The 26,679-nt window shown below is 37.2% G+C and overlaps 1 protein-coding gene across 1 annotated transcript; it reads left to right on the forward strand.

Annotated features, from left to right (window-relative positions):
- The first annotated feature begins 1,634 nt into the window (after positions 1 to 1,634).
- LOC135768832 (uncharacterized) lies at positions 1,635 to 22,700 on the forward strand. Its single transcript, XM_073813709.1, has 18 exons — positions 1,635 to 2,276; positions 3,345 to 3,507; positions 3,703 to 3,852; positions 4,481 to 4,641; positions 4,770 to 4,949; positions 5,438 to 5,579; positions 6,363 to 6,547; positions 8,760 to 8,901; positions 8,985 to 9,165; positions 10,007 to 10,205; positions 11,964 to 12,126; positions 14,682 to 14,831; positions 14,921 to 15,081; positions 15,837 to 16,016; positions 21,127 to 21,268; positions 21,375 to 21,559; positions 21,730 to 21,871; positions 22,134 to 22,700. Exons 1-18 carry the CDS (start codon positions 2,079 to 2,081, stop codon positions 22,340 to 22,342), a joined length of 3,033 nt encoding a protein of 1,010 aa, XP_073669810.1. The 5' UTR covers positions 1,635 to 2,078; the 3' UTR covers positions 22,343 to 22,700.
- Positions 22,701 to 26,679: the final 3,979 nt, after the last annotated feature.

Below are 26,679 nucleotides of genomic sequence, written 5' to 3' on the forward strand. Positions count from 1 at the left end.
ACACATGATGAGTTGCAAATTCCAAAAAAAGCTCTCAGTCAGTTTCTACATATAACTCAAAGTTGCAACTGAATAATTGACGGATTGATAAATAATTGATTTAAAAGAAGTCTAGAATGTAAACTTTAGTTTAGCAGATAGAGTGCAGGATCACACAATAGTATCCATAATCCGGTAAATGTAACCAAACATTTTTTTTCATTTCTAGAAAATGTTAACTAAAACAATTAAATAAAAACAAATACCACAAATCCAAGCATCTCCTCGCTATAAATTATAACAAATAGGCTACCACAAATTTAAATACAAACCCCCTCGCTGATTTGTCAGCACGTCAACGTCAGTAGTGTTGCTTGTGCGTAACTTTGTGTTTTAACCATAATAACCAAGGGTTTAAAATCATTAAGATAAGTTACCATAGGATTGTTAGTTATAGTCCGGAGCAAAAGATTAATAACCAAATGGCTTCTGATCTGTTTTAGCCATATTTATATTTGCCTATCCTGGATGTTATTTCACACAGCTACAGTGATTATTCCACAAACACGATGATTTTATAGGTCTTTATGTGTGTGTGGTGGTGCATTGGACGCAAATTGATGCTTTTTATAAATTATATACATTTTTAAAGTGATGCACTGCCACACACTCTCTTCAGCCCACATGCCATTTACTTTTTGTAAATATGTGTGACATTGTTCTGTTTGGGAGGAAAAATATTTCGTACTGTAAATGTGGTAACCAGATACGTTTACATTTGGGCGAGTTGAGTCTTGTATGTTATGTGTGTGTGTCTCAAAACCCCGGTGATCTGGGGCTGTGAGCTCGAGTCAGAGCAGAACTAAGGTTTCTCCAACTCAACATTTGCAACTTTAGGTAGACCCGTATTTCCTTAGAATTTATCATTTCCATGCCAGATTCAGAGAGCAAGGAATGCATATTTCTATTTTGGCCATTTTTCTTTTCAAGTCCAAAAAAAAAAAAAACTTGGTCGGGCCATCTATCTGCGCTACACTTTGAAATCGTGGGCGTTTACTTATCAACGGTACAGTTTCAGACGCTGCCATTTCAGACAGCACACGCTGAACAACAGCGTTTTACTTTCTGTCCAACAAAACTCTCAAAAATACATCAACAGCTTTACCAAAGAATACGGAAAAGAGAGAGAGAGAAAGAATTGACAGCACAATTGAGTTTCAACAAACCATCATTATGGTGATCAGTGTTTGCATTTCATCAGCTCATTTGCATTTTAAAGGACACACGAAAAAAACGGCGCATTTTTGCTCACACCTACAAAGTGGCAATTTTAACATGTTATAATAAATTATCTGTGGGATATTTTGAGCTAAAACTTTACATATTTACTTTGGGGACACCAAAAATGTATTTTACATCTTAAAAAAGAATTGTAAATGTCCCCTTTGAACCATTAAAATAAAATCGCATGCTTGTTTTCTTTAGTGCACAAAACTCAAATAGTATATCTGGGTCAAAAAGATGTGCAAGTTACTTATTGTTGGTTTTACTCCACAATATTTAACATAAGCCTTTCACTGGTCTACAGTCCACAGTAGTTACTCAACCAGATTAAGATGGATTCATATACAGTAAGTACTGTGATCTTCAGTTGGAGCCAAGATTCACTTTATAAGATGGATTTATAAGATGGATAGGTGGTGTTGGATTTTGTGGTGAAATATTAAGAATGGTTTGAGAAACATGTATAGAAACATTTTATGCATTTTAGTTAAGTCTATAAGAGCAATCATGCTGACAAAACAGACACAGAACACAAAGCACAAGTCATACGGACTAAATCTACAAAACTGTTTTTGTCTTGAAGCATAAAAAAAAATTACCTGTAGACTGATTTCATAACACTGTAACCTTCTGTATTTTGTTCCAGGTGGAAGTATGCCAAGATTCATCTCTAAGTAAAGCAGTCCAGATAATATCCTGGAATTTTTGGCTCCTCCCGCTGCATTGGTTATAAAGTACATAGGAGAAACAGATTTCAGTCAGTCGTGTCCTGGTGTTACATACATTCAGCGCTCATTTCTGTGACTGTGGCTATAATGGAAGTGTTTCTTCAGCAGATTTCCAGCACAGGTGTAATACTTGCTGTTGTGTTGTTGTTTTTGCTTATGTATTTATTTTCCATCAGCTCCAGCTCTCAGAATGAAGAAAAAGAGCCTCCAGGTCCCAAACCATTACCACTGCTGGGAAACCTGCTCATGCTGGACCTGAAGCAAACCCACGTGAGTCTTAACAAGGTAAGATCATTTGCAAACTTTCAGAATGACATGATTACTTTACTATTTTGTGCTGCAGTAAAAAGACATATAGAAAGTGATGTACTTAAAAAAACTAACTATTTCTCAATCGGTGGATTCTCAAATCTGCATTAAATTTAACAGTAACAGAAATATAATGATCTGATAAAAAATCAGCAATGATTGTATTCAAATATTAAAAGAATCAGAGAAACTAGTAAAATCTCCCAAAATGAAAATCCAGCTACATTCATTTTTATAATAATTAGGGGTGGGTTGCACCATCAGGTTAAATAAGATTAGGCTTAAATCGGGTTTAAATCAAGGATTATTTGATAATTTTTTGCCCCAAACTTTAAACCTCTTTTAAAAATAATCAGGGTTTCGTTTAGACCATCAAACTGCTATCAACAAACCCTAGATTAGCTCTAATCTCTGTTTAAAAATGGCTGTCAAAAAATGAATTACGGTAAATTGCATACATAATAAAAGTTTGTGCTTGTATTATATATTTGTGTGTTGTATGTAATTATTATATGTATATAATCATTTGAATATATAAATTCATTGAATTTAATAAAAAAATTTAAGGTAAGTGGTTGCAATCAATTTATTTAAGCTACATTTAAACAAAAGTTTTATATTTTATTTTACTTTACTAATCTTTTTTGTTTAAATGTAGCTTAAATAAATTGATTGCAACCACTTACCTTAAAAAAATTGATTAAATTCAATGAATCATTTTTTTCAGTGTACATATATATGCATGTTTCTTAAATACATACATGCATGTGTGTGTGTTTATATATACAAAATAATAACACACAGTGCACACACATATATTATGCAAAAACAAACTTTTATTATGTATGCAATTAATCACAATTAATATTTTGACAGCACTAATAATAATACATCATCAGAAAAAAATGAATATGCATTGTATCTTTTATGTTTCTTTTACTTTGCTTGAAGTGCATATGAGTATTGTCTTTTTCTTTATTTGTTGCAATTTTTGGCTCTTTTTTCCCTCACATTTTGGTATATTTGATCTTTTCTGCATTACAGCTGTCAAAACAATATGGGTCAGTTTTCAAGGTGTACTTTGGCCCCAAAAAGGTCATAGTATTGGCAGGATACAAGGCTGTCAAACAGGCACTCGTGAACCTTTCAGAGGAGTTTGGAGACAGAGATATCACCCCTATATTTCATGATTTTAATCAGGGAATGGGTAAGAATTCAGCCAGGGTTATTTATTGTTTAAATCATTTCATTTAGCTTTCTTTGCAACTGATCATCAGACCAAATAGTTTAATTAATACAATAATAGTGGTGCAGCAACTTTTGTAAGACACTTGCATAGCTCAAAGATCGCTTGTCATGATGTTTGAATTAATAGATTAATGAATAAATGATTTCTCCGTAGGGATTGTGTTTTCCAATGGTGACAACTGGAAAGAAATGAGACGCTTTGCCCTCTCAAACCTACGAGACTTTGGAATGGGAAAGAGAAAAATTGAGGAGAAAATCATTGAGGAATCTCAGTTTTTAAAAGAAAAAATTGAGACGTTTAAAGGTACAGTAGGCCTGAAAAAAAAAACATCTCAGAAAGCAGATGACTCCGGGCCAGATCTGCACTGAATCCGCTGAGGATCCGGCCCGGAGTCACCAGCTGTCTGGGATGGACAAGATGGTGATATGATTTAAATGTTTTTCACTCTCAAAAATATTGTGTTGTTTTTAACCCCGGGCTGGGTAACTATAGGACAGAACACATTTCTGGGTTAAAGTGACACAAATAATGGGTTGGTTTTACCCAACTGCTGAGTTGTTTCAACATGGTTGATTAACAATAACCCAGCAGTTGGGTTAAAACAACGAATTATTTGGGTCATTTTAACCCAGAAATGTGTTCTGTCCAATAGTTACCCAGCCCTTGGTTAAATATTTTTTAGAGTGATATCTGGAATTCATATGTACTTTACGAGTTGGCTAATTTGATGAAATTGTATGAAGTGAATTGTACGAAACCTCACGATAAGGAACGGAAAATAAGGAAACCCACCCCTAACCCTAACGTCACAGGAGTGAAAGCAAATTGTACAAAAACATATGAACGTGGTTGTATGAATTAGCCACCTCATAAAATACCTACGAATTATGAGATTGTGTTGATAAGTTGAGTCTTGTTCACCCCATTGCAGGAAAAGCATTTGATTCATCACAGCCCATGGGTTTTGCTGTATCAAATATCATCTTTTCCATTGTCTACGGCAACAGATTCGATTACAGCGACTCTCGCTTACATGAAATGCTGAATAGCGCTTATGAAAACATGAAAATAACAGGTTCAGCTTCAATTCAGGTATTTCCACAAAATAATAGCCCAGTTTACAACAAGGGAAATAATTTGTTCATTATTTAAAGGAAAATTTGTTTGAGTTTTTGTTCATTAATACAACATAGATCACCATTCACTTTGCTTGCTTTTAGCTTTATAACTTGTACCCTTGGCTTCGACCTTTTGTGAAGAATCAGCAGCGTATCATAAACAACCTCCAGGGGAACTACAAAAAAAGTGACAAAATATTACACGACCTCAAGAAGACTTTAAACCCTCAGGAACCCAGAGGATTTGCTGAGTCTTTCCTTATACGGCAACAACAGGGCAAGGTACTGTACTATGCACTAGTGTACATAAATGAAATCAAATGAGTAAAAGGCGTTTCATTAAACAAATGAGTACTGTTCACTCCAGTAGAAGGATGGATGACGTAAACTTCACTGCTTTGCTCATATTGGTAGTCGCTCATCATTTGCAAAAACTTTAACTGTTCTCAACTTTGTTGCCTCACTGAAGACACCCCATTCAGTCGCCAGAGGTATCTTTTGCTCATGCTGCCGGAAGTTGCCAAGCTTCCATTGAAAGCAATGAGATTACGTTGCTTTGCTACTGCCTGAATGGGGATTAGGTTGCTAAGCAACAGCAGACGCTACAGGAGCGCCCAAGCGCTTTGGAAAGAAGGAGGAAACGCTTTTTGCATGGCTTTAGATGCGTAATGTGATGCGCCCTTTATTGAGCTTATTCATTAAAGCATTGTAGATATTACAACTCCCGAGATCCGCTAATCAGAGAGACTCAAAAGGTTTAATTTATGCAGGACTCTGGAGAAACTGGGAGTTTTTTCCATATGAAGAATCTGTTTTATACAATAAACAACCTGTTTGCTGCTGGTACCGACACTACGGCTACAACACTACGCTGGAGTCTTCTGCTAATAACTAAATATCCTGAAATACAAGGTTTGTAAATGTGAATCCATGTTAGAAAGAAACATGGCAAGGCTGTAGCCAGAATTTTTTCAAATTCCCGAGGACAACCCCCCCCCCAAAATATGTTGTTTTTAGGGATGCTTAACGATTAATCGTGATTAATCGTTAGCAGAATACAAGTTTTTGTTTACATCATATATGTGTGTGAACTGTGTATAATAACTTTGTATAAATAAATGTACACACATGCATGTACATGTTTTAGAAATGTTTACATGTGTATATACATTTGTATATTTATGTATAATTTATATTATATATAAATATAAATACTTAATATATACATTTTTTTTCTTAAAATTATACATTAATGTGTTCATATTTATATATATATATATATACATATTTATTATACACAGTTTACACACATATGTGATGTAAACAAAAACTTTTATTCTGCTAACGATTAATCGCGATTAATTGTTTAGCATCCCTAGTTGTTTTAAAACAACATATTTATTTTCAATAACAACATTTTGGCATAAAAAAGTTGACATAACTTATAAATTCAAGATGAAATTAGAATAAGTGAGTTACAGTATATGACTATTGTATTGAACACATTTCACTTTTGGTTAATGTATTTTTTTGAAGCGCTGTGGTTACAGTCCTTGTTGGTGATTAATTAACTTAATTAGTCTTTCATTCACATCTAAAATCACACTGTGATAAGATTATGATGAGAAACACGTCAGAATATAGAATTATGCTAAATGGTCTTGCTGCTTGTAAACGTTGCTTTCCTGTCAAAAGCCAAGGTCCAGGAGGAGATTGACAGTGTGATCGGTGGACGACAGCCTGTGGTGGACGACAGGAAGAATTTGCATTACACAGATGCTGTGATCCATGAAGTACAGAGATTTGCCAGCATATTTCCCATAAGTGTCCCCCGCAAGACCACCTGTGACGTTCATCTTAATGGATACTTCATCAAGAAGGTCAGACATTGAATCATAAAATGCAACACAAATTTTAAGTCCCTATGTAGTCGATAATTTTATCACTTAAAACTCATCTTTGAGCATCATATAATAGCATATATAAAAGTTTACCTGTCACATTAATTTCTTTATGCTTTAAAAGAGCTTAAATGTAACTCTACACCATTGCCTCATTCAATATACCCGGATCTATGAATATGCGAATTAGTCTCAGTCTCTACACAATCATACACCTCACTCCATAGATATGAATATTCAAATGAATCCCTGCCTACACTTTTTCGTATCACCATAGATATACACTCACCGGCCACTTTATTAGGTACACCTTACTAGGTGTTTTAACATTCGTTGTAAACTTGTGGATCTATTTTTCCAAACGCCTCACACCCGTACATTCTTCTGTTGAGAGCTTGAATAATAGACACTCCAGCCCAGTTGGTGGCGATAATCCACCTTTGCCAATTGCAAGAATACAAACAACGTTCCCGGCGCGGAGTAATACCGTACCTCACAGCACATCTAATACAAGTAAATGGAGTTGGACAAAAACTACGAAAAAACATGTTGGATAGCATCTTTTGCAGCGATTTTTGCGGTGAACACCCCTGACCACTCAGTGAGTTTCACGTCTTTGTAAACGAAAGTTTAATGTATTTTAGGAAGGATTGTTCCAGTGCACCTATGGGGGGTGATACAACAAACACCCGAAAATTCTCGGGCCAGCATCATATGTCCAAATTTCAGTCAACACCGCTCTATTTCATCATAAACAATCTAAAAACAGGGCTTTAAGTGTAAAATACTGAACTTGTCCTTTAATTGATGGGATATTCAAAAGAATAGAATAAAAATGGATTTTAAGGACATACTAAATAAACGAGAAAATACATGAATAGGAAAAAAAATTTAAAGCACATGGAGTACTTTCTAATAAAGTGATTTTAGAAGACATTGCAAAAAATCTAATCATTCACTTAAAAATACTGTTAAAGGGACTCAAGGCTGCATTTTTATGTTAATAAATGATCTTCGTAAGTTGGTATATGGTTAAATGACTCATTACCAGACGAATGAAGACTCTTTCGCCCGCCCCTACCATCTGTAGGAAGAATACCCCACTTGCAAGTTCGCTGTATCCGACCCGGTGTCCTTCAGTCTCGCAAAGTCTCAGATATCGCGAGAAGCAGGATCACTTTACGGCAAACAACCTTACAGTCTATGCAAACAACACAGAGGCAGGCGAACTAAACACGGCTAGCGATTGTTGCAAATGGCAGAGCCGGGGAAGAAGCATCGAAAACCCTTGACGGAAGGGAAACATAACTGGATTGGAAATAAGCTGATAAACTTGGTTCCGAGGGGGGAGGGACAACAGTTCGTTTTTACGACAGTGTGTTTGAAAGCATTTACTTTCAGACACTAGGGGGAGCTCATAGAGAAATATTACACAGACTTGCCTGGTTTCCCTTTAATACTTAAAATACAACATGAAGATTTATATATATATATATATATATATATATATATATATATATATATATATATATATATATATATATATATATATATATATATATAAAATGAAAAAGCATCCATTGTAAGAATTAGACTTTTGGTTTAGTGTTCACATCAGTAATACTAGCCTAGAAATCTAGACGCACCCTAGCGGCCGCAAAATATATTTGCTGGCAGGGTTTAGTCTAGGCACTCACAATACACTTAACCGGTCCAAAAACCAAAATTTGGTCAGGCCAATCACATCGTGTGTAGCGTCTGTGGGGCGGGCTTAACATGATGACGACAGAGCTGCAACGGTTCCTACTTGAAACCAGAGAATGGCTGCTGCTGCTGGCGAACAGCTATCTTTTGAAGCGGCTTTGGCCGCGACTCTGGAGGACTTAGACTTATGTTTTTCTTTGAGAGAAGAGCAAAAAACCCTACTGAAGTCCTTTTTAAGCAAGAAAGATGTGTTTGGAGTTTTGCCGACTGGTTACGGTAACTACGTCACCTTCTTCGTTGCTCTGATCCGTCATAGCGCTATCCTATTGCGTGCAGAGGCTTTTTGAGGGACAACCTTATATCCCGCCCCTTGCATTGAGCCGTTTGTGTGAAGAGTTGCCAGACCTTACATCTTGATGTAGGTCTGGCTAACCAGGCTACAGTAATACATGACTTGAGTTTAAATGTATTGTGTTGTGTTTTGCAGGGCACCACTGTGTACCCATTTTTGACATCTGTGTTGAAAGATGAAAGCGAGTGGGAGACGCCCCACACTTTCAATCCAGGACACTTTCTGAATGAGGAGGGACACTTTATCAAACGAGACGCTTTCTTACCCTTCTCTGCAGGTAAAGATCAGTTCATTGCTTCTCATACAGATGTGACTTTGATCATTTGTTAATCATTCTCTCTCTCTCTCTCTCTCTCCCAGGCCGCCGAGTTTGTCTAGGGGAGGGTTTGGCCAGGATGGAGCTCTTTCTCTTCTTCACTTCTCTCCTTCAGTATTTTCGTTTCACTCCTCCTCCTGGAGTCTCTGAAGATGAATTGGATCTCACTCCAGTTGTGGGCTTCACACTGAATCCATCACCACACAAACTGTGTGCCGTCAAACGGTTTTGATTTCTGTGTTCTGAAAATTGACTCAAAGGGGGTGGAGCTGAATACTGCCATACAATAAGAGATCTTGAACTTGGAGGAGGGGGCAAAACATTCAGGGCTATATGTGTATTTTGTATATGTATATTAAAAATATCACCTTTCTGATTATTGGGGAGGAGATGTCCCCCTCAGTGTCTATTGTGGTTATGGCCCTGCTATACAAAGTAAATCATTATACAAATATTCGAATGTTCTTATGATCATTATTGTTCTGCAATACCATTTAAGCAATGCAATAAATATGTTTGTCTTGTAATTTTTGTATGTCTGTGATAATCTTAACTAAAGTTTGCCAATTTGAAATATTCATATGTAAATTAATCAGACATTATGGAAGTTTTGGAGTGAAGAAATACATGTTCTTTTTCCACCAAAATGATGTCACTTCCTGAAAAATGATGTCATCAGGGAACTTAAGCTGTTACAGTTTCACAATTTAAAAATGAGCCAATGCTTCTATCAAAACTACACTACTATTGTACCTACTATTGTCAAAACACATCATGTTTGCTTATTTTGATTGATTCATAATCAAAATAAAAAATAATAAGATGCAATGTTAGAGTATTTTGTCTCTCCCTTCAAATATTACTGTAAATCATAATGCATATGTTTTTTTCTTATCCAAATCATTTTTTGTCCACTGTGGACTGACTGACACACTACTGCTGTTGTGTTTGTGTTGTAAATCTTTACTGGCTCCTCCCTCATGTTGTAGAATGAATCATTTCCTGGCCGGAATACTGGTCTGTTCAGTTTGAAGACTTACAGCAGCTGTGTGTAAATCTCTTTTACTATGGCTGTAGTGGAAACACTTCTCCTGAATGTCTCCAGCACAGGAGCTTTACTCGCTGCTCTTCTGCTGCTTTTGGTTATTTATTTCTGCTTCAGGTCTACAGAAGATGACCAAGAACCTCCAGGACCCAAACCACTGCCACTCGTGGGAAACCTGCACATTCTGGACCTTAAACAACTTCATGTGAGCCTCTTGAATGTGAGTAGGATTTTTTCCAAAAAAAATTCCCAGATTTAGTTTCCCATTGCAGTTCCAATGAAATGCATGGGTGTCTCACAATTGTGTAAACAGACCAAAAATATATATTTTGAAAAATGTACTTAAGTCTTGCAAGTTTGAACAAGCATGAGTGTGATACAAAGCCTAGTTCATAGTTCATAGGTTAAACAACACCTGAATTTTATACTACTGCTGCTTTTGTCTGCATTTCATACTCCCATGTGTCGTTAATGTTAAATGTCTACATGCACAAATTGTATTTTTGTATTCTTATTTTATTCTTTACCTTAGCATTTAATTTGTATTATTATATCTTATTCTATCCTCTTTTTTAGCTGTCAATACTTGTCTTATGTTGTATCTCACACCATGAGTCCTCTGATGTCCTTCAGTATGTTATTGATAAAAAAGCTGACTTTGACTTAAGAGGGGGCAGGGATCATGATTAAAAGAGTACAAAGAGGTTTTGCTCCTTTTGTATTTGTCACAGGGTGGAATGAAGCTTAAAAAAAGCAATCCTAATGAATCGCATAGGTATATTTATACAAAACAAAGAAAAACTAGAGCACATGTTGAACACTATTAAAAACTTTGTTTTTTTTAAAACTGTGCAGTAGCTGTAATGTACAAATTAAAATCACATCCAGCAGTATTGCATTTGATTTTAATTGGTTTAGGGCTGACAGAAATGATTAGAGGACCTAAGTCTATGTGTGGCAAGGTGATATACAAAGGGAATTACAAATGAAACTAACGTCCGACTACGCCACCCGGAATCTACCGGGAAATTTAACAATAAAGCACGTAGGTTCGTTTGTCATAGATGGGGCGAGGAGGAAGCAGCACAAAATTAAAAATATAAAGTCTTTATTTTACACATTTAACAAGAACAAAAGTAACATTGATAATGATAATAATAAAAATAATAACAGAAATTATAAGTGAAATTTAAAGTGGAAGCTGGTCAGCAGGGAGCGTATACCTTGCACACCACACTCCAAAAATACCAAGGCAACGTTCGGGAAACACTGCAAAATACCAAACAGCCCTTGGTGAACTTTAGCCCACAACCAACGTCTCTCACTTTAAATACATTCAAATACAATACAACCAGATAACACTCACATAAAAAAGACAACAATAGCCAAAACAAAAGAAACAGAACACGTCATTAAGTAAAAACAACACACACTCACTAAATAACGAATATGCCAAGAGAGATCCAAAATTTACAAAACACAGCCACAGCGACGCGACACCCCACGGAGCGACCATCTTCCTGGCGGCAACATATCACGTTAATTAAAAACATTAATACAAACACGAATGTACGCGTGCAGCCAACACTTACCATTCATTCATTCATTCATTCATTCATTCATTCATTCATTCATTCATAAAAACCAGCGTCTGCCGAAAGGGCGGTACCGCTGGAAGACGCTTCACATTCACAAACCACTCAGAGCTCTTATACGCTCTAAAGTGTACTCTAATTGGTTCGTGGATTTACCACATGTCAACCAATAGCTACGCTATACGTCATCCTGCTACACATGCTTTGATAAAAATATTTATATTGATTATTTAAGGGATCTCTGAACACCTCCCACAACAAAACTATTGAATGCACTGTGCATGAAACACGCATTGTTTTTAGAAAGTAAAGGTTTTAATCTGTAATGTTATGTCAGACAGGTTTGTTTGCATTTAAACTGTTTTACTTGTTTACTGGTTCAGTTATCCAAGAAATATGGGCCAGTGTTCAAAGTTCATCTTGGACCCAAAAAGATTGTGGTTTTGGCCGGATACAAGACGGTTAAACAAGCACTGGTGAACCAGGCTGACGAATTCGGGGAAAGAGACATCACACCTGTAGTCCAAGACATGAATAAAGGACACGGTAACACATCACTTTAACCTGACTATAAGTTAAACTAATTCTTTTTACTAAATTAAGTTTATTTTTTGTTGGTCTGTACTTTGTAATTTGAGAAAAAAATATTTCAATGTTATTGAGGCAGCATTCCAATGCATGAAGGCATCAAGACACATTGTAATCCAATGTTAGGTTACCTTCCTGTCTCCTGAAAAACCATCATTGGCCATTTGGCCGTTTCTTAATCCGAAGGCTGCAGACTGCGGAGGCTGCATACACAATTAAAGAAATTCTTCACCCCATTTAAATATGAATATATTATTAAATCGGGTCACCTATGTAGTAGAAATGTGAAGTGTTTTTTAGAAATTGGTGCTTTCTAAGAAAAGCCAGGAAATGTGTTTTTGGCTCATGTGAATTAAAAACACCAAATCCCAGAATGCATTGCTTTGCTGCTCTACGAGGCCACGCCTACCGGTCGAGAGGGCAGGCAGGAGGGAGGGACATTCAACTAGGCTAGCTACTAGCAAGTTGACTCGAAAACTGAAATGACACAGGTTAACGAGTCTCAGTGGCCTCGTACACACTGCAAACTTTCGTGAGTGACAACCGCATTTAAATGCAGGAGTGAATCCCCTAAATGTTTTCGTTACATGTCTGCACGAAACGAGACTCAATCCCGAAAATGTGATGATTGACACAGAGATAACCATAGCAACGTTCTGTCCTCTCGCTCCTCGGCTAAAATAGCTGCTCCGGCATCCTCTTGTTTCTCGCTGTATTGCGGCTCATACGTGTAGTAACGAGCATCGTATTCGCGCACCAGGGGGCGTATTACAGAAAAGTCCTAACTTTAAAATCTTATCTTAACTGTTTGGTAACCATGGTAATTTCAGTTAGGACCTAATTTGAGACAAAAGCTATTACAGAATGACGTTCCTAAATGCATTATCTTATCTTAACTGCAGATAGGAAAGTGGTATTACAGAAGCATCCTAACTTGACAAAACATCCTAAAAACGGTCTTAACTTTAGGGTAACCTCACAGGTGTCCTAACTTAAAACTTTAATGAGAGCCAGCTGAAACAATCACATTATGATAGAGCTGCGGGAGAATGACATTACATTTTTAACAAAGTGGAGGATGAAAAACATCAATGTTTGTTTTTGGATTACTCTTTGAATGTTTTTTACCTTCACACATTCACATAATCACAATGTTTCTCACTAGTGGAGCGATCTTTCAATTTCTGTCATCCCTCATTATTAAAAAACAGTTATCTTATCCGTGAACACTTGATGGGATTATAGTGAATACAGTACACACTTGACTCAGGATCTATTTCTTGTCATGTGTCTATCAAATGTTGAAATGTACAATAGTATCCTAGCACTTAGGAAGAATAATTTTTTTAATTTTTGTAAGTCACATTTGCTAAATGTTTAAATTGAATGGTAACTGATAAATGATGTGCTAAAACACTAATACAAAAAACACAGACTATGATTACTATGAATTTAATAAAATGTATTTTTCTGGCCCATTGAAATTAAAAGGACAATTCTTTTGTTTACTGTAGCAGCAGCTCACGCATTGCTGGTTGCTTGGTAACAGACATGACAGTTGATAGCCGAACATGATTAAGTGATTTGGGATTTCCTAACTAGAGATGAGATAAGATTTGGTGAAATAAGATGAGAATCCTAAATCAATTTATGATTTGCTTCTGGAATTTGTGAAAAATCTTAACTTAACACATCATATCTTAAGTTAAGACCTAAGATAGAAAGTTTCTGTAGTACGCCCCCAGATCTTCAAAATCCCCTTCTGCCATATAGTCTTCTGTTTATTGCCTGCTGTTATAAATTTTTACTGCTGAAAAGAGAGAGCCTTACTGAAGATTCAAGATGGCTGACTCTTGTGTTGATTAGTACTTTTCCGAATTAACTCTGTAGTCCAACCCCTATGGGCGGGTTGAAAACATGCGGAAAAAACTCCTAATACTGACTGTAGTCTTTGCCTCTGGCCAAAAAGTCCTCCAATTATGCAAAATTCTTCATTTTGCGACATCAGAGTACTTTTCTCCAGAACCAAAATACAGATATCTCTCCTCTCACCGGGACATGGGGGAGGGAAACACGGCCGTTCAGAAATACTGCCGGGTTTCTACTGATACAAAGCTGAATTGGTGAAGTATCCCTTTAAGCGTGGTTTATTTAAGTTAACCATTGTCTTGTCCCACAATTCTATGCATGGGCGTGCACAGGGAATGTGATAAGTCAAATTGGCAGACAAGAAAGCGACTGGAGCACAAATTTTGTGTAAATAAAGTTACATTTTCAATTTTTACACCTATTGATTGTGAGAAATTAGTATTGCAGTTTTCAAATATGGGATTATTTATCACAAAGGCACTCTCTGTTTATATTTCAAAATGAAAATATCCATTACGATACCTATGAAGGCTGTCCGAAGCCTTTCTCAGAGCTGCCTTCATGCCGCCTAAGAAAGATTACAAATCAACAAACAGTATGAAAATGTCATAAAACAAAAAATAAGAGATGCCGATTTCCTGCAGGAGTCATCTTTACGAATGGTGATAGGTGGAAAACCATGAGAAGATTTGCTCTCTCAACTCTTCGAGATTTTGGGATGGGAAAAAAACTGACCGAAGAAAAAATTATTCAGGAGACGCGATATCTGCGGGAAGTGTTTGAGACCTTCCAAGGTATAACAAATACAGTGTACGGTTCATAAATACGAATTTGAGTGCTGATGTTTAACAAAATTTTATCTCTGTTTCTGTATCTCTTGCAGGAAATCCTTTTGATACATCCAAGCCTGTAAATTATGCCGTTTCCAACATCATCTCAGCTATTGTTTATGGAAACCGGTTCGAATATGACGACTCAACGTTTAAAGAAATGGTTAACAGGGCAAACCAGAACATCCTCATGATTGGCTCTGCTTCCATACAGGTTCCCATTTTTAAGTTTCCCTCTAGGCAACACTTTAGCCTTTGAAGACGGGCTGAGACTGTTTAGGAAGTTAAGATGTTTGTGGTAGTTATAAGAGACCTTACATAATGAACTTTATTAATATTAATAATAAATGTTATTTATAGCGCAATTTACTACCTTTTTAGTTAAAATCTTAAAGTGCTAATATTGTTATTACCTTAGAACAGGGTTCCCCAAATCTTACACTGGAGGTCTGGAGCACTACAGAGTTTAGGTCCAACCCTAATCAAACTTACCCACCTGTGATTTTCTAGTGATCATGAAGACCTTGCTCAGGTGTGTTTGATCAGGGTTGGAGCTCCGGCCCTTCAGGGTAAGATTTGGAAACCCCTGCCTTAAAATGAGCCACATTTATCTACATACACCACGGGTCCCCTTACATTAAAGGCTTCTACAGTGGATCTAAATGGACAAACTGCTTTATAGAGCGCGTTTCATCACTTGTCTCAGATGATGATGACATGTTTGTCCAATGGTGGCTACTGTAGCTTCTCTTCGCATTAAGGGTTGGTTACAATTTGCAGTCTTACCACTTGATGCCGCTAAAACACATTACATCTTTAAAACAAATTCTGTATGTCTCTACTGTCTGTACTAAAATTACTGTAAAGCTGCAACCAATTTTTTATAAAATTCAGAATTGTGAAAAGCCAGCCTGATCTACTGATGTCCTGATGTTTATGTTGTATTTTATCGTGTGGCTCGACCTGCAGATCTACAACTTGTTTCCAGTGCTTAGGCCGTGGCTGAAGACCTGGAGACTGCTAATGGAAAGTATGGAGAGCAACCTAGCTGAAATGCAGCTGCTGGTGGATCGCTTACGGGAGACCTTTAACCCACATGACTGCAGAGGATTAGTTGATGCCTTCCTCATCCAAAAACAAAGCTTAGAGGTAAAATATCATGAATTTACACTGATCAGCCATAACATTATGAAAAGCTTCCTAATATTGTGTAGGTCTCCCAGAGTTTCCCACAGCACTTCCCGCTTAAGCTAGGGAACCCTATTGCCTTAACTAGGTCGTTGAACAAAAGGTTGTCAAGTGCATCTCGGAGAATAGCGGTGGCGCTTCACACCGTGAGCGGGCACGGGCGCCACACAACCGAAATTAGAGAAAGAAAGAGACGTGGTGCACCTTCGCTGTCTGAACCTTGTCTGAGGCTTGGTCGCTGCTAGAGGTTGGACCATATGCTCAGATGGCCACCTTATGCATGCTCATCTGTGAACATACTTTATTTAGTCCCCATAGAGGTGCAACTTAATTATTACAATAGTTCTTTCTAACCAGAGGTTCACGTCTTCTCCAATGATAGCTTTGTATAATCGTGCCATAATTAAATATGCAACTTGAGGCTCATCCAATTTAGAGTGGTCAGACAACATTTATATGTTACTCTAAACAGGAAATACACTATTAGCCTCCACGCATCTAATTTAACTTAAACTAACGGCAAGTGTTAGTCGGATCTCCAAAATCCTCGGCTGATGTACAACTATGCCATCTAGTCTGGGATTTTAGTCCGGTACTAGCCTGATTTCAGTCATTGCGGTAACAAGGATACATCATAATTTACTAGTCATGTCAATAACTTTCTTAGTAACACAGAATAAATCCAAACACAACTTATTAGCCAGATAGGAAGGTCATAATTCAAAGTCAATTCACAATCCAATTAAAATATGAAGAAATAAATGTAGAATATTGCATACCTGGCAAATGATGAAGATCTGTTTACAGATTACTCAAAGTAAAATAAAATAAATGATGCTGTGTCAAAGATACAGCATCAGGGGGGTGCATTTCAAAATATAGAAAATCCCACCTTAATCTTTTACCATTTTCCTTAAAGGGGCGGTGAATTTGTCGATTTTATTGTTTTATACTGTTGTCTGATGTCTACTTATGATGTTCGCGTGGTTTTTACATTCAAAAACATCAAAAGCAATAAGTAATAGGCTATTTTGTAACATGGTTTAGTGGCTCTCTGGAGAAATGGTTCATTTGAAGGGGCGGGCCGCACTGAAGACCTGGACGTAAACGCCCACTGCTATGATTGGACAGCTTCATTCCCCGTCATTACATGTGGAGAAATGTTTTAAAAACATTAATGTGTAAAAATAGCAGCCGAACACAAATATGTTTGACCCACAAAAGATTCTGGGTGCTAAAGATGATACACATAAATGACAATACGTATAGTAGGGATGCACCGAATATTCGGCCACCGAAAATTTTCGGCCGAAAATGGCCAAAAAGAGCATTTTCGGTTTTCGGCCGAAAGACTTTTATCACCGAAACAATACCGCCGAAATGTTGTGATGACACAAACAGAAACTGCGACCTGCACGTGCTTGTCTGAAGCAACATGTATGCGGTGTGGATGTATTAATAACTGCAAAAAGGCGCTAAAGAGAGCAGTTGTCTGTACGCACAGAGGCACATGCGGTCCGCCGGTCCAGACGTGATCATCACAGTGAGTACGCCCTTCAAAGATCAGAACTCTTGGTGTGTAAACTTTAGAGAGAGTCGCGCAAATGTGTCTCATACTGTAGTCCATTAACATACATTAGCCGAATAAAGCAATGAAAAACAACGTAACGTTTTCATGCTGCGCTGTTTAGGATTTGCCCTCGGTCTCTCTGTGCGCGTGCGTTTAAGTGCCCTCAATAGTGCACACAAGAGTGAGACGCAAACAAGCGAACATAAAATCTTTCTGTTATTGACAGGGCACATATAAACAAAATTATCTCCAAAGTATTCTTATTCTTATAAAAACATTTGTTTATGTCTTAAGTGTATGTATAGATTACAGTCCAGCAGTCTGTGCTTATTTAAAGAGACAGTAACCTCAATTAACCTACTTAAGTCTGTGTCATTAATGTTATTCAAACAACCCAAGACAAAGAGAAAATCACTTCTGTAGCTCTAAAAAAAATTCTATTTAATTTATACAATAAAAACAGTGTTATAACTCATTTAATTTGATTTCTGTATACCTAATGCTAATGTTAGCCCTTATTAATGTGCAACTTTGTTCTTTTTTATAAATGTTTTTTATAATGTTTTTTCTTTTTATTTGTTATTAGATTTTCCCCACCCCTGAAAAATAATCAGATCCGTGCCTCAAAAACTGTAATGTGATCCGAACCGTGAGTTTTGTGATCCGTCACACACCCCTAGTTAAGTTAGTACACAGTGATAGCCATAAATGCATTTGTACTAATAATTGGCATAATAATTTATATCGGTGTTTCGGTTTCGGTTTTTCGGCCTTGGTTTCATCTTTTTCGGTTTTCGGTTTCGGCCAAGAATTTTCATTTCGGTGCATCCCTAACGTATAGTAAAGTAGAAACAAAACTTTAAACTCGACGTGATTAAATTACCGTATACAACACAGTAAGCGTGCATCAGAATCTAATCTGCGGCTGATAAATCCTTATCAATAACTTTGTATATTTCTATTGTGCTTGTGAGTTTGCTCTTAGATACATGTAACATTACATACCACAGTTATATAATAAAAAAAGCTTTGTTGGGTGTTTGACCTTTCAAACGCAACTCGCCTAAATTACCGTATAGGTTACAACACAGCCAGCGGGCATCAGTATCTAAACTGCGTATGATAAATCCTTCTTTATCACTAACTTTGTATATTTCTACCGTTAAATTACTGTCGTGTTGTTAAGTGTTGTACCTTTATTAATCGTTTAATGTTTTTAGTACATTAAAACAGTCAAACATACGTGTTTAGACACGAATGTTACAACAGACATATCAAGCGATCTCTTCTAACAAAGCAATAGTGAAACTCAGTAACTTAAATAAACTTACTGTGTATACTGCTGTGTCATTTTTGTCAGATCCAATATTAGTGGTGCTTTTAATCACAGTCTCTCTGCAAATCCAGCATCGACTTCTTTACAATTGAATCCGTGTACACAAAGTTAATAAACACTCCCCACACGAGCTGGAACTTTTTCAAAAGCAAACTTTATCCACGCATTCCTAATGTTGAGTCTCCTTTATCCAGCGTCTGTGTTCTTCCCATAGACCGTTCTTCCACAACCGAAAATGCGTTTCCATGGTTACTTCATATCACCGCGTCAAAATAAAAGGCTCTCAGAAAAAATTTATTTAAAAGTCATTTTGGTTACATTTGGCAATCTTTAAAGACATGTTTACTGATTGTTGAGACACACGTGTGTCACGCGAAGCTGTGGGCGGGGCTACAAAAGTGTTCGTTGTATTTGGCTATGGAGAGGTGCTTCAAATCTACTATTACTTCATATTTTTTCGAATTCCACACTCGCTTGTAAAAAGCTTGGTGCCAAAAACTGTTATATTTCAGTAGCACGGACGTTTTTAGTTCTGAAACTTGCAGGATGTTCATTTAAGTATCATGACCTCTTATATAACAAATTATCAAGTTAAAATTGAGTATTTGATTCACCGCTTCTTTAAATATCCAAAGAACAAAGCATTGTTATAATGATGTACTGATTAGGGATGTGCATTTATGCCATTTTTTTATTTCGATTAATCCATAGGTCTGAAGAACTACTCAATTAACTGGGGGCGGGGGAATCAAAGGGGCGGGGCGTACACGTCATGGTGAAAATGAAAATATTTTAATTACAAACACTAAAAAAAACTTAATTTTGAATGAACTATGACAGAAACAATGAACACGTACTAGATTATGAATGAATTAAATGTTTTTAAAAGAAACCTCTTACAGGAATAGCTGCGTGATGAAGAGAAACTAAAGGGTTAATAAACACAAACCGAAGCGCTTTCTATATGACGCACTCTACATAATATTAAGCCTTTATACAACATAAATGTACAACGTCCATCTATCTGCATAAAATGCAAGACTTCAACTAAGTTTTCAACTAAGTTATGTACAGAAAGTTTAACTTCCTTTGTGGATGTGCATCATAAACAGCGCACTTTTAAACACGTCCAGTCAAAGCACAAGCTTCATAACATTTAGCAGTTTTAAGTCTTTTGATATCATTTTAGCGATTAGCTGTGTCGTGTTGTCCCCTTACCTCAGTCAAGATGTAATGTTAATGCTCGTATGGCTCTCTGGTATCTCTTGACATTTGATGTTTAATGAGATGATAACCCATTGATCTTTTGACAGCGCTGTACATTTTGCACCTGACTGACTGTATTTCTGAACATCACGGCATTTTTTTAAACCATAGTGCCTCAGTGATGTGAGATGTGGCCGGCTTCAGGGGATCGGCGGGCTGCCTCACATTGCGCGTATCGGCGGGTTGCTGCGGCGCGGGGGCGCGGAATTATCTGTTTGTTTTTGAATCATGCATGGTAATGTTACTGATGTCATACGCCGGTCTGCGTAGCTCGACACAACGTCAAACACACATCTCCAGACCCAGTGTTTACTACCACATGCGCTTGTAATGCTAACCAGACATCCAAATGCCGCCATATCCACAATAAATAAATAAATAAACCCACATGATCATCGTTTTCGTGATCGATCATCGAAGCCACGTTTGAGTACTCGAGCAATCGAGTACTCGTGCCCATCCCTAGTACTGATTGGTTCTTGTTAACCCAGGGGTGTTGCTTAATATACATACAGTGGGTGATTGGTTAACATGTCTAAGGTAGGAGGTGTCTCCCAACATTGAGTAAAGTTTGCTTACACTTTAACATTGAATTATCAGTTTCAGATTCTTTGTGCATGTAGAATGTAGCATTTCATATACAGTTTGCTTTGAGAGAATGAGAATACAGATGTATGATACCCTAAAGGTGTGATCTTTGAAAACCAAATGTGCTCTCAGTGGGAAGTCCACTGTGAATCCTAGAGAGTTGTTTCCAGGGCATTTACGGTGCACCCATGCTGTGTTCTTTGGGAAGTGGTTATCTTTATTTGGGAAATTGACCTTACAACGTAATTTATTTGGCATCTTAAAAAGTCTTGGAAATGTCCCCTTTAACCATGTCATTGTGCTTACAACAGAAATCCGGAGAAAATGGTTCGCAATTTAATGATCTGAACCTGCTCATGACTGTGTCCAACCTGTTTGCTGCCGGTACTGACACCACCGGCACAACGCTACGCTGGGGTTTACTCCTCATGGCCAAATATCCACACATACAAGGTCATAGCTGTTTTCTTTATATTTACAAAAGTGAGGAAAGATGTATGTTTTGTATAAAATGTCTCATTGTTATAAAACATTGTCTGTGTGATCTTCTGGGTCATAGATCGGGTTCATGAGGAAATTGACAGGGTGCTTGATGGGCGTGAACCGGTTACAGAGGACAGGAAGAATTTACCTTACACAGACGCTGTGATCCATGAAATCCAGAGACTGGCGAATTTAGTGCCCTTGAATCTGCCACATAAAACCAGCTGTGATGTGAACTTCAATGGATATCTCATCAAGAAGGTCAGTCTTATTTATTCACACTTTATAGTGTGCTGTCCAGCTTAACTTATCTGTCAAGAAGTTTATCTTAAAAAAAATAGTTGTTTTTGTTGTTTCCAGCCAAAATTATGGATCCAAAACCCCCAGTATTTAGTACACTAATGTTGTCTGTGGTTTCTTCTGAAATCTAGGGGACGTGTGTTCTGCCACTGCTGACGTCTGTTTTGAGAGATGAGAGCGAGTGGGAGACGCCCAACATTTTCAACCCTGAACACTTCCTCAATGAGAACGGTCAGCTGATCAAACGTGACGCCTTCATGCCCTTCTCTGCAGGTAATAAACTTTCCAGTGTTAATAGCAGCTAGTACATAAGTGTTGTGTTTGTATCGAAATGCTACCAATATCTATACTACTATATTTAAATTAAAAATTTAAGCTCAGCTTAAGCACTTTGCCTTGATACTGAAACATGCAGTATGGTTGGTAAAAGTATCTTATCAATAAATACAGAACACAGTGCACTTAAGGCAAAAATAGTGCAGTCTGTAGGTACTGTAGTATGTCATTACAAACGAATTCCCTTCTTTTCTCTCAGGACGCAGGGTTTGTTTAGGAGAGGGTTTGGCCAGGATGGAGCTCTTTCTGTTCTTCACTTCTCTTCTTCAGTGTTTTCACTTCACTCCTCCACCTGGAGTCTCTGAAGATGAATTGGATCTCACACCAGTTGTGGGTCTTGTCTTGAACCCCTCACCACACAAACTGTGTGCAGTCAGTAGGGCAGAAAAACACAACCTCAATTTATAAATCAAAAGGCAGAATAACTAGTTAAATATATACCTCATGACTGTAAAAGATACAGACTTTTACAGTGGCGTCCAGTGACTTTTTTTGGGGGGGCGCACATCTCTTTTCTCATAAACCATTTAGACTAGACCCATGATCGAACACATATTTTAAATTCGCGCCCCTATGAAGACAAGTCACCGGCCGCCACTGGACACTTGTATCACATTATAAGACTCTAAGACTATTATATTATCCCATTAGCTTTTACATCACACATGTACATTCTGTGCCTAAACATATTCAATTGTATTTCAAGTTGGTGTAAACAAAATTTATGCATTTGACAGATATTTGTTTGCAAACTGACTGGGCATTTAAGTATTTGTGTTCACTGGGCATCAAACCCATGACCTTCTCGCTGCTAACCCAATGATCTACCAGTTGAGCACAGGAACATGATATTTCTGTAATGATTAAATAAAATACTCTGCTAGAGGAAATCAAATCAGCTTCATTCGTACTTTGATAAGACCGCAAATTAGTAAAAGTTTTTTGCTTATTTCACTACATTTTCTTCATTATGTGCATAAAATAAATCAAACATCTTTAAATGAGATGATGCTGCTCCCTGCTGGACATTTGTTACAAAATTAAACCTGGCATGATAAAAGAGAACATGTAATACTTGTCAAGATGACTTTCAGTGCGCAGTAAAAAGAAATAACATCTTCAAACATTTGACCAGAATCACATATGCGACCCTGGACCTCAAAACCAGTCAAAAGTCACATGGGTATATTTGTAGCAATAGACAACAATACATTGTATGGGTCAAAATAATCGATTTTATTTATGCCAAAACTCATTAAGATATATAAAGATCATATTCCGTAAAGATATTTTGTACATTTCCTAACGTGACTGTGTCATATGGTTTTAAAGTACCGCGAGAGCGTTTCGAGAGTAGCCGGCTGGCTCAGCCCATGCAGCCTCTCCAGAGCTCTTCATGATTGGTCGCCTCACTGATGATAACGATCACATGCGTTTCAAGTTTAATCCAACCTTCAGTTAAACTAATAAACATTATAAATTCATGTATATGTATATGTAATGGCTTGTTTGAGATGCAACATTTCCTGAATCTGGCTGTGTTGTGGACTGCAAACGTCAGCATTGGAAAAGATTGCGTTTGCGTATTTTATTGCGCATTAAATAGATGCAAATGAAATACCAACAAATGCATTTACATTAAGAAGTTTATAAGGAGAATCAACAAATGTAAACTGTTCATTACTGGAAAAGGCTACTTGATAAATGCTGGGATGTAATCTAAGTCTATGGTAATACAAATTTGTTTCTGTGAAATATAAACAGCTCACAGTACAAATCTTAATTCAACACCAATACAAAAGTTGAAAGGAATTCATAAAAATATAAATGTCATAAGTCAAGAACAAGTTGAATACATATAAAAACTACTACAGGAAGTGGAATTTTTTGAATTAAGAAGTCATCAGCTGACATCCCCGCATTAAGCTGTGTCGTCAGCAAATCTTTTCCCATCGTGCTTTTCATCAACGCAGTTGGTGGAGAGCAACTGCGCCTGACTGCAGAATCTTAAGCCCGCCTCGCCATCGCGAGACTTATTTGGCACACATCAGCGTGACATCAGAGCAAGTCGTACATATCTAGGATACTTTTCTTACCGGCATGCATCTCGCCGCGTTCACCAGTGATCGATTCTGCGCAGAATTTGCTCATCTCAAACGAGCCTATAGTGTTGTGTAATAAAATTTAAAGAAAATTACAAACTCTATTGGTATTTTAATAACGTAGGCTTGTTTCTCGTTATTTTTGAACATACAGTATAAACAACAATTAAAATATAAGATCTAAAATGTTTCTAGTTGTGACTCTTAATTATAAGGTTTGTTTTTAACAAATTCACCATTTAATTCAATTCATTCGCGATAAAAAAGGAAACATGTACGGCACACACATAACAACTTTACAGCTCCGTCTTCAGCTCCTCCCTCGACTGCAAGCAGCAAACCTTGCTGATCGGTCTGCACAGCGCCGCATGATGTCGAACACACATATAGTTTTGAAGAGGGAAGCAGATTTGTGTTTTTGATTCAAGATTATGAGGGCACATTGCGACTTGGTGATTTTCTCAAAAAAAATTGTGCAGCGATGCACAGAATCAATGAGTGCAGCGATCATAGCTGTGATTCATAGTAAATAAAACACAGCCATTGACCAATCAGAATCAAGGACTGGAACTAACTCTTATATTTATCCAAAACTTTGGGCAGTTATACTTTATACTTTATCCGTATCACTGAAAGGTATAGCGGAAGATTTTCTTTTTCCGGGTGGATCATCAAGACTATTGGTCATCCCAGTTGTCAATCATTCTGATGATATGTTTACGTAAGGCCATCCTGATATGTGTGGTGGGCCACGGTTTTAGCCATTCTCACCCTATTTTATCAGAATTTTATGAAATGTCTGAAGGTCGCAAGAGAAAAAAGTGTTTACGAATTGTATGACAAGAAGAGAAACTCTGGCCTTTGGATCCTGGTGCATACTGCCCCCTCCCAAAAAATATATAGGCGAGGCATTCTCCTCAACCTGGCCCACAGTAAAAGAGGACCTGCTCAAACAAAGGGCATAGTCCAAAAATTTGAATACACTGGATATTAACTTTCATGTGAAACATGAGGGAAGATTATATATGGTGTATGCATCTATTGGGAGTATATGATGTTTCGAGTGTGGAGACGTTGGACACAAGCGTCTTACGTGTCCACATAAGAAAATGCAGAAGACGTGGCAGGATCAGAGGATGAGGTTGCACTCGCAAGCACTACCGCTGATCAGGTTGATACGGCGCAAGATGAGGTGCTTCCAATTGTTGAGGTGAGTAATGTTAATTCAGATGCTGTGTTACCTGCTGTTGACACTGAAAATGACGACGCTGTAGTTAATGTGGCCCCATAGAGTAGTGTAGGTGTAGCTGATTTAGTTTATGATTATCATGCTGAAGTAGCAGCTAGTAGCAGAGGTACTACTAAACAGTTGGAAAGTGCAAATGATGGAATTGAAGATTCTGGTGTTTTGAATAATGAGGAAATGGATGATGATGAGGAACAGTCTGATGATACAGCGTCACAAGTCTCTATGTGTGAAAATGATGGTGTATTTAATGCATCTCATGACGTTTTATCAAGAGGTTTCAGTAAATAATCTTTGTATAGTCTGGATCAAATCAATATCTTTCTGGATGAAATTTATGGTAAACAATTAACAAATGATTTCTTTCCTGATATAGACAAATTTGTACAATCTGTTATTTTTTTATCAGAGAACGGTTGGAGTCGAGGAACTTAGTGGGAAAAAGCGTTTTCGATTGAAAAAGAATCTTACTAGCATAAGAAAAATTTCTTTTTTTTGCTTTTCAATCATGCTTACTTCTTTGTTTCCCACCTGAATTTTCTTTATGGAGGTTTTAAAGATGGGCTCTTTAAATATTAATGGTGGGAGGGATAGTGTAAAGCGTGCTATAGTCTATGAAACAATTGAACAAAAAAGCTTGACATTGTATTTCTCCAAGAAACCCATAGTGATTTGATGAATGAAACTGAGTGGAATTTATGGTGGAAAGGGCATAAAATACTAATTCATGGTACAAATTTAAGTAAATGGGTGTGGATTTTCTTCTCTTCAACCATAAGTGTGGATATTATAAGTACAGAGGAACTAGTGAAGGGTCGAATGTTGATCGTTACAGCTAAAATTCAAGAAACGCTTGTTTTCCTGATAAATATTTATGCACCAACATTGGGACATAGACATCAGATCCGGAATTATGGCTTTCCGGTTACAAACAGCTCATAGACTATTGTATCACACAGATGTATCATGGCTAGAGACAGCTTCTGCTCTCCTCAGGCGAGTCAGGAGTATGGGATTGGACAAGCATCTGTTCTTAATGGAGCTCCAGAGTGAGAATCGTGTGAACCTTACACCTTTCTACAAGTCAGTTCTTGAGGCATGGAAGGTGTTCATTATTTCACGTACATCTGATACATATGCTGGATTATGGCTTTTTGAAGAGCCAATTTTTCTCAATGACTTTTTACCATCAAGACTTATGTCTGGTCCTAGTCTACGTGCAGTTTTAATTGCTGCTGGATGCACAAAGTTGGGACATATTTTGACACTAAGCTTGGAGGAGTTGAGTAAAAGGACTGGGGTGAAATCTTTGTGGTTGCTGAAACAAGCTACTTCTGAAATATTTCATGCTTTGCATGTAGATCATGATATAGATAGACTTTGACAAATGATTCTGT

Source organism: Paramisgurnus dabryanus, chromosome 3 (genome assembly GCF_030506205.2).
Source record: "Paramisgurnus dabryanus chromosome 3, PD_genome_1.1, whole genome shotgun sequence".
NCBI classification, from domain to species: domain Eukaryota; kingdom Metazoa; phylum Chordata; class Actinopteri; order Cypriniformes; family Cobitidae; genus Paramisgurnus; species Paramisgurnus dabryanus.

What these genes read in the sequence shown, in the direction of transcription:
- LOC135768832 (XM_073813709.1), top strand. Translation starts at nt 2,079, where the DNA reads ATGGAAGTGTTTCTTCAGCAGATTTCCAGCACAGGTGTAATACTTGCT. An exon ending in CCCACGTGAGTCTTAACAAG is followed by an intron (nt 2,277 to 3,344) that starts GTAAGATCATTT and finishes TCTGCATTACAG; the next exon opens with CTGTCAAAACAATATGGGTC. An exon ending in TCCAAAAACAAAGCTTAGAG is followed by an intron (nt 16,017 to 21,126) that starts GTAAAATATCAT and finishes TGCTTACAACAG; the next exon opens with AAATCCGGAGAAAATGGTTC.